The sequence below is a fragment of the Taudactylus pleione genome, unplaced genomic scaffold (genome assembly GCF_031769625.1).
Source record: "Taudactylus pleione unplaced genomic scaffold, aTauple2 ptg000032l, whole genome shotgun sequence".
NCBI lineage: Eukaryota > Metazoa > Chordata > Amphibia > Anura > Myobatrachidae > Taudactylus > Taudactylus pleione.
In genome coordinates this window covers 49044409-49057462 of record NW_028284434.1, presented here as the reverse complement: position 1 = coordinate 49057462, position 13054 = coordinate 49044409, and the positions used below count along the sequence as shown (strand labels likewise).

The following is a 13054-nucleotide window of genomic DNA, read 5'->3' as shown; positions in this document are numbered from 1 at the left end:
CTAACTATAAACCTGTAAAATTCTGAGTGGAAATACAGTTCTCAAGGTTTGGTCAACAGATATAAAAGTTTTAATGAGATCAAAGTCCCTCATCGTTAAATAGTAATAAAATTATATTTTATTTGTTTACTTCATTTATGTAGGCGCATCCTTTGTATTTCTATATGCTTAGCTTTTGCTGTCTCTTCAGCCCGAGGATTTCCCACTGAAAGGGATTTTGAGGAGTTCATCAGACATGACAATCAGTCGGGAAATGTCCTGGCTGCTTTGGTTTTTCAACACACTTTCAACAGCAGTGATGATCCCTTACCTCTCCAGGTAATACTCACAGGGCGCATTGCCCGGCAGAAACAGCCTGCCGCCCGGCACTTCTCCCCGCTGACCCCTGCTGTGGAAAGCTGGCCTCTGAAGTGACCGGAGGCTAAAGAAGCCGCGACGTGAGGAGCCTGCCCCGCGCGCCTGCTGGATCTAGTTAGATCCAGTCAGCGCGGGGCAGCAAGTGCTGGGCTGGGGCTGGGGCTAGGACCAGTCTGGGAGCACTATTTAAGTCTGGGGGCACTGCATAAGGGATACTATTAAACCTGGGGGCACTGCATAAGGGGCCAGCATGGGGGCACTGCATAAGGGACACTATTTAATCCTGGGGGCACTGCATAAGGGACACTATTTAATCCTTGGGGCACTGCATAAAGGGCCAGTCTGGGGGCACTACATAAGGGACCAGTCTGGGGGCACTACATAGGGACACTACTTCAGCCAGGGGGCAATGCATAAGGGCAAAGTTAAACTACAGGGGGCAATGCATAAAGGGGAAAACTACAGGGGGCACTGTATAATGGGCACTTTTGACTGAGAGCCAGTGGGGGGGCAGCCTGAGACCTGTCGGGCTGGAATGGTAAGGGAGATACCCCTTTTCCCGGTGCGCGCATAATTGCGAAGGACCCACCCGGCTACTTTTGGATGCCACCCGGTTGGAAAAAAAATTCTGGGGAGAACACTGGACACACCTATATAGATTCGGGTTAAGATTGATGCTTTAAGTGGGTGCTGTACGTTTCCTGTGACTGGATAGTAAAGATTTTGGTTTTGCTGTGGTGGAATTCCGGCAATGTGTAAATCAGTCATTTCCATGCGATTCACCTAGGTCCGGTACAAGTTACGGTTCAAATACAGCCCTCGCAATGCTCCGATGAGTGAGCAAATTGGTCTCAACCCAAACGTGGATCGGAACTGGCGTACAAGATACCTGTATCCACTCTTCCAGCTGCCAGGACCGCGAGAGCGAACTGATGCATCTGGAGGCACACCAGGTGATGACAGCTCCTTTTGGTGTCTTCTCTATATTTGTTATTAAAGGCATTTTGTGTGTGTGTGTGTGTATGTTTCTACTAACACCTTTATGTACTTTTATTGCTTTTGGGGTTAGTTTATCCATGTACTGTTACTTTACTGTGAATAAGCTGTTGTCATTGTGCGGTTTTATGCAGTTATTACAGTCTGCTACATTATATTGTTTTTGCTGCTGGCTCCTTATAGAAAGTGAACCCTTTCTTCTTCTCTTCCAGGGTACCAGCGAGAAGGTTTCCTGGCTGTGCAGCACCACGTAGATCGGGCAATCATGTACCATCATGCCAATGAAACTGGCCAGGCTTTCCTGAAATCAGTTGATGTTGCTATACGACGATTTCCTTTCCCACCGTATGTCAATGACCTCTTCATCCTGGCTATCCAGAACCAGCTTCCCTTGCTTCTCATGCTCAGCTTCACTTACACTTCTTTGAGCATTGTGCGTGCCCTGGTCCTGGAGAAGGAGCGGAAGCTGAAGGTGAGGACAGTAATGAGTACATAGATTAGTCCATCAGGTATCCGGACTATAGATAGACTGTTAAAAGGTCAACACAGTAAAGGTCCACATGGAAGAAGGTTAACCGGTACAAATGGTCGACTGAGTAAAAACTTGACACCAAAATGCCCGCCACACAATTAGTCGACACATGATGTTTTGTTTGTTTTGTTAGGGTTAGGCACTTACCTCGACGGTTGGGGTTAGGCACCAGGAGGGAGGGTTAGGTTCAGGCACCTACCCCGACGGTTAGGGTTAGGCATCAAGGGGAGGGTTAGTGTAAAGATTAGGGTTAGGAATAAAAAAACGCATCGACCATTTGCACCTGTCAATCGTCTTCTATGTCGACCTTTTGTCCCTGTCGACCTATTGCCTAACATCTGGTGTCTATCTAGACTTTGTCGACCTTTTAACTGTATATTTTATACCACAACTGGTCCATCATTATAAGTCTTCTTCCTGGTGAGGTCAGGGCCCGATTCAGACCCGCTCGCTAGGAAGCGTTCGCACGCAGACTGCCGATGTTTGCATTGTGCGCATGCATACGTATCGCAGTGCGTGAACTTGTCCAAGTGATCGGGAAGCGCTTGCTGCGCATGGACCGCCCGGCTGAATGAGTGACAGGAGAAGCAGTTTGTGGGTGGTGACGGGTTGGTCGATGAAAAGGGTATGGTCAACCACAAGTGCTGCGTATGCATCCGATGGTACTCGATGTTGCCGATGGTTGCATACACTTCCTGGAGATGACGTGGGCAAGTGGGTGTCTTAAGACAAGCTGGTGGGCATCTGCATACACAAAGCGATCGCACGCCAAGACCTAGTGGGCGTGCTAATGCCTTGCCGCGCGATCGCCTGCCTTGCCGGATTTGCATACGCTGGCTACGTGCGAACGCTTCTAGCGAGCGGGTCTGAATCGAGCCCTCAGTCTCTTGGTGTTTTGGTGCCTGCCATTAACAGTGAATATTAATTATAGACGCTCTCTTCTGGGCCACAGATAATCAACCTATTGCATCTCATTGGAGCACCATAATATAATGTAGTTAAACAATAGTATAACATCCATAAAATGAAAACCTGTATAATTCGGCTAAAAACATATCCAAATTATAAAATGACCATACATGTAGTTGTAATGCTTATATCCGTTCCCTGTCTGTGCCTCTTCCATCTGTGAAATATTTTATTTTGTCAATTGCTGCACTTATGTGATTTGTTTGTCTATTACAGGAGTACATGCGTGTGATGGGACTGAAGTCCTGGCTCCATTCATTTGCTTGGTTCATCCATTTTTTCCTCCTCCTCTTGGTGTCAGTGTTTTTCGTCACTCTCCTTCTGTGTGTCCAGGTCAGTACCAGTTGCTGTCTGCAGGTAATAGGCCTTGTCTAGTAGCCGCACATTTGCTCTTAGCAGTTTTCATAATTTAGAAATCGGTTATATTTTTTGGAGTGCACCTTGAAACTAACGTTTGCGGCGATCATACCTGTGTTTTACCAGCCATATGGGACAGAGTGCATATTTCTTAAAAGCGCAAGATCACCTGAAATTCTGGTCAGCAGATGGCTTACATGGGAAAGTAGCGGTCAGTCTGGTTGGAATGAAATACCCCAGGATGTGTCACAATGGGTTGTAGTCAGAGTACTGGCGGCCGGGATGCCAGCCCGACCCTCGGAATCCTGACAGTGGAAGGCCAACCCGGGACTAAAGATAGGCGTTGAAATCCCGACGCCTATCTTTAGCCCCACGCCAAATCCTGACAGCCGGCATCTCGAACGAAGGTAAGCGGGGACAGGTTAGGTGATAGCTGCTGGGGGCAGTGTTAGGTTTAGGCATCCCTGGAGGGACTTAGGGTTAGGCATCCCCTGAGGCAGGTTAGGCTACGAGAAAGGGGGGTTAGGGTTAGGAACCACTGGGGGGGTTAGGGTTAGGCATCCCCTGGGGCGGGTTACGGTTAGGCACCCCCCCGGAGGGTTAGGTTTAGGGTGCTGGAAGGGGGGGGGCTTAGGCTTAGGCATCACCGGGGGGGAGGTTAGGCACCACTAAGGGAGGCTTAGGCTTAGAGGGGGAGAGCGGTAGGGATGGTGTACCTAGCACCCCTGTTGGGATCTTCAGTTATCGGGATGCCGCTGTCTGTATTTGAACTGCCGGTATTTCATACTGATTCTATCACAACAGCGTTGTTAGCAAAAGATGTTTTTTCTTGTAGGCAATCTAGAGTCGTTAACACTTCTTTGAAAAGGTATCGACATCTGTTTCCAACTTAGTCAGATTTTTGATGGCACGTTAGCGTCAGAAGTGTCTGTGTATACCCAAGATGTTTCATTCGCCTTTTTCTTTCAGGTCAGTGGCCAGGGAGCGGTACTCACGCGGAGTGATCCTACGCTAGTCTTTGCCTATCTCATGGTCTTTGCTGTGTCTACCATCTCCTTCAGTTTTATGATCAGCAGCTTTTTCTCAAGAGGTGAGGAAAGTTCCTTAGCATCTTGGTGGACACTGATGGTACTGACGGTGGAAATAACAGGTGACCGTCTCTAATGTCTTTGTTCCCATAGCAAACATTGCTGCTGCAGCTGGTGGGTTCCTGTACTTCTTCTCCTATATCCCCTATTTTTTCATCTCTCCACGGTACGACATTATAACTCATAGTGAGAAGCTGACATCTTGCCTGATTTCCAATGTGGGGATGGCTATGGGAGCGCAACTCATCGGCATGTTCGAGGGAAAAGGTCAGTGTGGGCCACCGGGGCAAAAACCTATCCCTTTGGAGAGTTCTCTTTTATTGCCTATAATGTCAGTGTACTTGTGCCAAACTTCTGCAGTAATCACAGCTGTGTTTCAATGGAGCTTTTATGATCTATTCTTAGGTACGGGAGCCCAGTGGTCAAATTTGTTTACCCCAGTCAGCGTGGATGACAACTTCACTCTGGGTCAAGTCTTAGGACTGCTGCTGCTTGATTCCGTCCTCTACTCCCTCATCGGGTGGTATGTGGAGTCTATCATGCCGGGAGATTATGGTGTTCCCCAGCCTTGGTACTTCTGCATTCTGGTGAGGACTTATTACTGTTCCCATAGGACCTTTACACATGTTTACCAGCAATTTCTCAACTCACGAAGATTCCAGACATCATTCCATACTTTCCCATAGAGTAGATATTGGGGTAGCTGTAACATATTTTCATTTCAAGTCCTGTTCTTTCACCGCTGCTTTATTTATGAGAAATAAGCACTGTCTATGTCCCTTTATGTCCCAGGATGAGCATCTCACTGCAAGGTTCCCTTACCGATCTTTTGCCCACACTTCCAAGACCATCACTGTTGACTATGTCTTGGGCTCGCTTCTGGCCTCTTATATGTAGTACCCCACCCCCAAGATCCACACACCCCATCGATCCAAAGCCTCGTTGTAAGGACTTCTGTTGTTCCTTAAATCAGTTTGCCAAAAATGTTAATTTCATGGGTGAGTCCCTCGCAGCTGCTTATTGGGCTGACTGGGGCTCGGTTAAGTCTGTCTAATGTCATTAATGGTCAGTAGAGGGCAATTGTAAAACAATAGGTGGGGGCTTACTGTTGGTTGGGAAAGGGGCATGTTTTATATCTGTTGTGCACATGTAAGTGAGACTTGCAGCATGAACTGGTGTCTCCGAAGGTGAAGAGATGGGAACAGTCATTTCTAATGTTATGCTCCATCTGTGAATCCTATTTCCTCAATATTCGGTTCAGGGGGGTACACTTTAATGCAAAGTATAGCGAAGACTGTGCACGTATTCTGCATCCTATTCTATTAACAATGACAGATTTGAAGCTGATGTTACAAAGGGAAGCACAATTCGAGCTGTGTTTAGATGTAGTGTGGTGCTGAACAGATTAAACTGCTGTTGTAACAATTTGGGCGCTTCCCTGTAGCCATCATATTGGTGTGGGACTCCCAGAGACGCAGAGCTCATAGAGTGGGATGATGATGAAGACCCTGAAAAGATTCTGAAGGGGGAGTACTTGGAAGAAGACCCATCAGATCTGATAACAGGCATCCGTATTAAACATTTAACAAAGGTGAGCTTCTACCACATGTCCACTAGATGTCGCCATCACGGGATCATTTAATCTCATCTGTTCAATAGCTGCTGTTATGTAGTCTTGTTTGTAGAATACTGTATTTCCTTAGTAAGCAAATGTAATCTCTTTCAGAATTCTTAGTTCCATCATATCATTGGCAAATCCTTGCAGTTTAAATCCCATTTTAAAGAATATGCCTCTACAATCCTTGATCATATCTGTGCAATCTTCTCCTCAATTTGCTTAACCCTGTTATCAGCTGCACATTACCTTACAGCAGGGACGGGGAACCTTTTTTCTTCCGAGGGCCATTTAAATATATATAACATTATTAACAGGCCCGGTGTAGGCCACACCCTCTCCATGTGATGTCACACAGGGTGGGACCACAATCACCAGTGATTACAGCAATGCCATGAGCATCCTGAGGATGCTCCGGGGAGCTGTAAGGGCAGCGGTGTGACTGTCTGAAGCGTCCTAAGGACACTCCAGGCGCCACTGCTGCATAGATTCTGGCTTACAGCAATAGCTAACGCATGTATACCATTGGGAGCGGGAGGGGAAGGGAGAGATGTCTCAAGCCTTGGAGAGAGATTAAGGGGTCTATTTACTAAGCAGTGTTAGGAGGAGACAGAGTGAAAAGTGATAAGGTGCCAGCCAATCAGCTCCCAACTGTCATTTTTCAAACACCAGCCAGATGGTCACTAAATGTCTCCTAACACTGCTTAGTAAATAGACCCCTAAGTGGAGAAGTTGCCAAAGCAACCGACCAGCTTCTAACTGTCATTTATCTGCCACAGTCATTGAAATGACAGAAGCTGATTGGTTGCTTAGGGCAACCTATCCACTTCCTCACTCTCCAAGGCTTGATACATCTCCCCTTGGGTGTTAAATGCGTATCTCAATTGGGGACTGATTCTGAGTTGGGAGCATAGCAAAGAAAACAAGTAACTTTGCTCATGGACAAACCATGCTGCAGTGCAAGGGGTGCAAATAAACACTGGCTGCTTTTGCATGTAGCCCACAAATATCGAGCAGCTTTATTTTTACACTGTAATTTATATTTCAGTTAGGACACGTCCCTCTCACATCTACATCTCTCTGCACATTGTACATCTCCCCCCCCCCCCCCCCCCCCCCTCTTCCTGCAGTACAACATGGATTTACCTTGGTGCAAAGTGATTTGCTCCTATCTGCTTCGCTCCAAACTCAGAATCAGCCCCTTAGGTTACATATATTTCCACTGTGATGTTATATGTGATTAGTTGTGACATGAGTCTGTATCGTATGGATAGTGATTAAATACTGCCTGGACATTTCACTCTTAATCTCTCAGGCATTCCGTGTGAATGGTAAGAGGCGTGTTGCAGTGCGAGATCTCACACTTAACATGTATGAAGGACAGATCACTGTGCTACTGGGGCATAATGGAGCTGGCAAGAGTACCACCTTGTCCATGCTGACCGGTGAGTATCGCTGGCTCTGACAGATGTCACATACTTCTGTTTCCAAACGTGTGTGTAACTTGCAGAGTATACAGCAGGTAATGACTATCTAGCAGTGACTCCCCTTCCCCGTGTTTTGTATCAGTGGTAGTTGCTGAGATGCCTTCCCCCACCAGTGATTGTGCTGATCGAAAAATAATGTGGGTCCTAGGGACCCCTCACTTTATGAAAATTGGGGTCCTACGCCACAGTTTCTGGGTCCTATCACAATTTATGCTTCGCTGCCTGTAGTGCGTAAAAATGTGATATAGCGTATATTTTGCACTGAGAATGACATGAGGGGCACAGGGGTGGGAGGGGAGAGTACATAGGAGAGCAGAAGGGGTAGAGATATGGGGAGAGGGGAACAGGAGGCACTATGGAGCTGGAGAGTACACAGGAGAGCAGAAGTGGTACAGACATGGGGAGAGAGTAAGGGGGCACAGACAAGGGAGAGGGGAGCAGGGGGCACAGGTGTGGGAGGGGAGAGTACACAGGAGAGCAGAAGGAGTGCAGACATGGGGAGAGAGTAAGAGGGGGCACAGACATGGGCAGAGGGGAGCAGGGGGCACAGGTGTGGGAGGGGAGAGTACACAGGAGAGCAGAAGGTGTACAGACATGGGGAGAGAGTAAGGGGGCACAGAGATGGGCAGAGGGGAGCAGGGGGCACAGGTGTGGGCGGGGAGAGTACACAGGAGAGCAGAAGGAGTACAGACTGGGGAGAGAGTAAGGGGGCACAGACATGGGGAGAGGGGAACGGGGAACAGGTGGGAGGGGTGAGTACACAAGAGAGCAGAAGGGGTACAGACATGGGGAGAGGGGAGCAGGGGGCACAGGTGTGGGAGGGGAGAGTACACAGGAGAGCAGAAGGAGTACAGACATGGGGAGAGGGGAGCAGGGGGTACAGGTGTGGGAGGGGAGAGTACACAGGAGAGCAGAAGGGGTACAGACATGGGGAGAGAGTAAGAGGGGGCACAGACATGGGGAGAGGGGAGCAGGGGGCACAGGTGTGGGAGGGGAGAGTACACAAGAGAGCAGAAGGAGTACAGACATGGGGAGAGGGGAGAGTACACAGGAGAGCAGAAGGGGTACAGACATGGGGAGAGAGTAAGGGGGCACAGACATGGGGAGAGGGGAGCAGGGGGCACAGATGTGGGAGGGGAGAGTACACAGGAGAGCAGAAGGAGTATAGACTGGGGAGAGAGTAAGGGGGCACAGACATGGGGAGAGGGGAACGGGGCACAATGGAGAAGGAGAGTATACAGGAGAGTAGGAGTACAGAAACGGGGGGGGAGAGCAGATGGAGAGAGGGAAATATGGGGCAAAGGGGTGGGAGAGGAGACTACACAGGAGAGCAGAAGTGGTAAGAGGGGGCACAGACATGAGGGGAACAGGGGGCACAGGTGGGAGGGGTGAGTACACAGGAGAGCAGAAGGGGTACAGACATGGAGAGAGGGAAACGGGGCACAATGGAGAAGGAGAGTACACAGGAGAGTAGGAGTACAGAAATGGGGGGGGGGCAGAGTACACAGGAGAGAGCAGAAGGAGTAGAGAAATGGGGAAAGGGGGAACGGGTGGGAGGGCAGAATACACAGGAGAGTAGAAGGGGAGAGGGTAACTGGGCAAAGGGGTGGGAGAGGAGACTACACAGGAGAACAGAAGGGGTACAATAGTTTGCTCCACTATTATTATAATAGGACACAAGTCAGTCATCCCATATAATTAAACGGGGCACTACAGAGCACTAGAGAATGCTCCCCTGTATAAAAATAACATTAGGAAACCATTCTCTGCTCCTGTGCTATAATAAATATAAATATAAATTACCTGCTGCCAGATACAGTGATACTGCAGTCACACGGACGTCGGGGTACTTCTACTGAAGGGGATCTATCCACTACCCCTGGGTTAAATTAGGAGTAAGCACGATCCAGCGAACCAGGAGCAGTGCGGAGGTCAGGTGGAACACATAGCTGGCGGCGTTTGGATCATGAGACGCCACCAGCAGTGATTGGTTGGTGAATGCTGCCGGCGCTGATTGGACGAGGCGCCGCCGATGGTGATTGGCTGCTGCAGCCCGCTGTGTGTGCGCTGCAGCAGCCAGTCACCGCCGGCAGCATCTCCCCAACCAATCAAGCGGTGATTGGTTGCTCTGCGGCGAGCACACAAGTGAGCGACTCGCGACTTGGGCCTATGGGGCCCAATCATTTTTAAAAATGGAGACCCTCACTTCCTGTGTAATGAGAGTGGGAGATGGGTCATCTTTAATCATTCGTTTAAAGAATAGTTAAGGGAATCCCTGGTATACATTGATGTTTATCTCCTTTTGGTTAGGTACATTCAGCTCTTCCACCATTTCACCCTCTGATAGTGGGAAAGCCTTTAGGTGGTGCCCAACACATCTGTTTAATTCCACTCCACTTCCACCATCCAGATGGTCACTAATGTATTCCCTGAAACAGCATTTTCTTCCTTCTGTTTAGGCCTTTTGCCCCCATCATCTGGCGAATGTTACATTGGTGGCTATGAGATCTCGCGGGACACCGCTCTTATCAGGCGCAATCTGGGGCTGTGCCCGCAACATGATGTCTTGTTCCAGGGTCTTACTGTTGAGGAGCACCTCTATTTCTACGCAGGGGTAAGTGTCCTCTATAGCAGAGATGCTACATTACATGTTGTTCATGCTCCTTGAATGTAAACCTTTTATTTTTTTTTCTATTCAGTTGAAAGGATGTCCGCGCTGGCGCTGCCCAGAAGAGGTGGAGAAGATCCTGCAAATCCTGAGGATTGAGGAGAAACGTTCAGCTTTGAGCACCCAGCTGTCAGGGGGAACCTGCCGCAAACTGTCTATCGGGATTGCCCTAATAGGAGGGTCCAAAGTAAGAAAACCCTTAGTCGTATGTCAAGTTTTGAGGCCTTGTGTCTGACTAGGCTGTATATAGGGAGTTGCAAGGCAGTAATAATTTTTATATTTTTTATCAAGTGTTTTTCACAGAATCAAACATAACAAAATAATAACAAAAACCTCGAAACAATATTACAGCAGTAACCCCAGTCATAACATCCAACAGTGTAATTGAAAAGACAAACAATCCACAGATGTGCAACCTTTAGATCAATCTACATGCTATGGGGTTTGAGAGAGAGTGTTTGAAACTCAACCCACAAGTTTAGTCAGAGAAGTCGCAATAAAGAGGGAGTGTGCAGGGCATCACAGAAGGTTCCAAAGAGCATGTTTTCTAGGAGCTGGCAAAAGCCATATCTAGACCGACACCAGCGACCCCTGATCTTATGGTACATATGGATAGCATTTCTGCTGGTGTAGACAAATCTCTCATGATCAGCAGTATCATTGACCAGCGCCCTCCACATATGCAGGCAATGTTTCCCCGGGACAAGCCAAGTACTTGCAATGACCACCTTAGCCAGAGTAGAGGGAATGAGCATATATTTGTGAAAGAACTTTTTGTTAACAGTTTCCCAAAGTGTGAGCCGAAAGATACAGGTCTTCAGATCGAGGGGCGGGACTATAGGTGCAGAGGTCTTAATGCATTCCCTAACCCAACACAGGAATCATATACCCCAGAACCTATGCCATAAGTGGCCATCAGCCGACCAACAAATAGCACTACCACGGAGGAGCAGATTAAATATACCTAGGGCCTGATTGAGCAGAGGACGGAATTGCCAAGCCTCACACAAGCAGAATTGCAGGAGGTGTCTGACACCTTCTTGCTGCATCTGTGATCCTAGTGCTGCAACTGAGGTTGCAGCCTGGGGTGACCATCGCGATCAGCCAGCTGAGTAAGCCTCATCTAATGCAGGCAGGCTGATATGCGAGGCCAGGAATCTGCGTCCGTGGACGCAGAAACCGGCCATGGCGATCGCGATGTTGGACGGTGCGGCCAACTGAGTAAGCCTCAGATTACGCAGGCTGGCCGGCATGCGAGGCCAGGATTCTGTGTCCATGGATGTAGGTCCTGGCCTTGCAACTCCGGCAAAAAGGTCAGAGACATACGTGGACCTGTGTGCGATCACGCAGGACCCGTTCTGCTTATGCGCAGAATGGGTCCTGTGCACGCGCAGATTTCTGATAATCGGGAAGTGCGCTTGTGTGCACTACTGAAGCAGGCCAATAGAATGGTATACTCTGAGTCACATACAGATTAATCTACTAGTACTGTAGTCATGAGCAGTGCCAGGTTAAGGTCCACATGGGGGCTTGGAGCTGAAGTTTATGAAGGCACTATTGCGGGCATAACTAGCTCCTACCTTCAACAACCTCAATTCCTCCCCACCCCCCCTGCTCTTTGTACATATATATGCACTCACCCCTCCGCACACATTTTGATATCCTGTTCTTAGTCACCTACAGTGATAGGGCAGATAATGCACCACCTTTGTGCAGGCAAAGGTATAAATTTGCTGCCTTTACTACACTGTGTTACACGTCAATCATTGATGTATACAGAACCTTTTGCCCATTACTACTCACAGATACCATCCTTCAAACACTGAAATATCCCTCATTCACTATTGCTCTCCGATCATATCTCACCACCACTCCTGACCATTGTAACAGACACACTGAAAATACCCCTCACTCACATCATGCCCTGATCCCATAACAGACACCCAAATATCCCTATCACATCATGTTCTGACTCCATAGAAAGCACAATCACACCCCTCACTCACCAGCTGCCCTAACCACATAATAGACACACAAATACTCCTCACATCATGCCCTGACCCCGTAATAACATGCAAATATCCCTTCTTACATCATGCCCTGACCCCGCAACAGACACACAAATACCTGGGTTTTGTAATTGGTTAGATACTTAATTTCTCCCAAACCATAAGTGCTATATGCCCCTGAAGTACACCAGTTCAGTGTACAGAATTCAAGTCTTTTTCTATGATTTAGGTTACTCCTAGCTGTTATAGAAATATAAATTTTACATAAAAAAACAGATAAAATATGGTGAGGTTTTTGATCCCTGTTAGGTGAAGTCACACCAATTGGTTAGACGATTGTTTGGATACGCCCTGTGGTGTTAGGAGCCAGGTAGGCATCTTCCCATCTTATATATGCAGACATAGATGAAAGACTGTGTTTACCAATGTCCTGTCCAGGTAATTGCTTTTTTCCTGCTCACAGGATACTGTAGTTTAATATACATACTAATAAAACTACACCAGCCCACAGTATATATAATCATTAGAGCAATATTTGAATTATTATTAATGGAAGATACTTTCCTCTTGCTCTGATTGTCACAGTACCCCTCTAAGTCTGTATGTATACCTGTATGTTCTATGTTGTGCTCCCCCTCATCTGTATTGTACTGCCCTCTTATCTGTATGTATTGTGTTTGAGTCCATTATTATGTTCTCTCTCCCTCCTCTTTGTCCATTATTATGTTCTCTCTTCCTCTTCTGTGTCCATTATTATGTTCTCTCTCCCTCCTCTGTGTCCATTATTATGTTCTCTCTCCTTCCTCTGTGTCCATTATTATGTTCTCTCTCCCTCCTCTGTGTCCATTATTATGTTCTCTCTCCCTCCTCTGTGTCCATTATTATGTTCTCTCTCCCTCCTCTGTGTCCATTATTATGTTCTCTCTCCCTCCTCTGTGTCCATTATTATGTTCTCTCTTCCTCCTCTGTGTCCATT

At 47.7% G+C, this 13054-nt stretch overlaps 1 protein-coding gene across 2 annotated transcripts in view; it reads left to right on the top strand.

Annotated features, from left to right (window-relative positions):
- Nucleotides 1-13054, top strand: part of ABCA3 (ATP binding cassette subfamily A member 3) — a 50571-nt gene that overhangs the window by 15309 nt on the left and 22208 nt on the right. For both annotated transcript variants that reach the window (XM_088452085.1, XM_088452084.1), the window contains exons 4-14: nt 191-318; nt 1145-1310; nt 1566-1825; nt 3071-3187; nt 4181-4301; nt 4393-4566; nt 4705-4886; nt 5744-5890; nt 7230-7359; nt 9861-10015; nt 10101-10256. In XM_088452085.1, the coding sequence (XP_088308211.1) occupies nt 191-318; nt 1145-1310; nt 1566-1825; nt 3071-3187; nt 4181-4301; nt 4393-4566; nt 4705-4886; nt 5744-5890; nt 7230-7359; nt 9861-10015; nt 10101-10256 (1736 nt within the window). The remainder of the gene's footprint in view (nt 1-190; nt 319-1144; nt 1311-1565; nt 1826-3070; nt 3188-4180; nt 4302-4392; nt 4567-4704; nt 4887-5743; nt 5891-7229; nt 7360-9860; nt 10016-10100; nt 10257-13054) is intronic.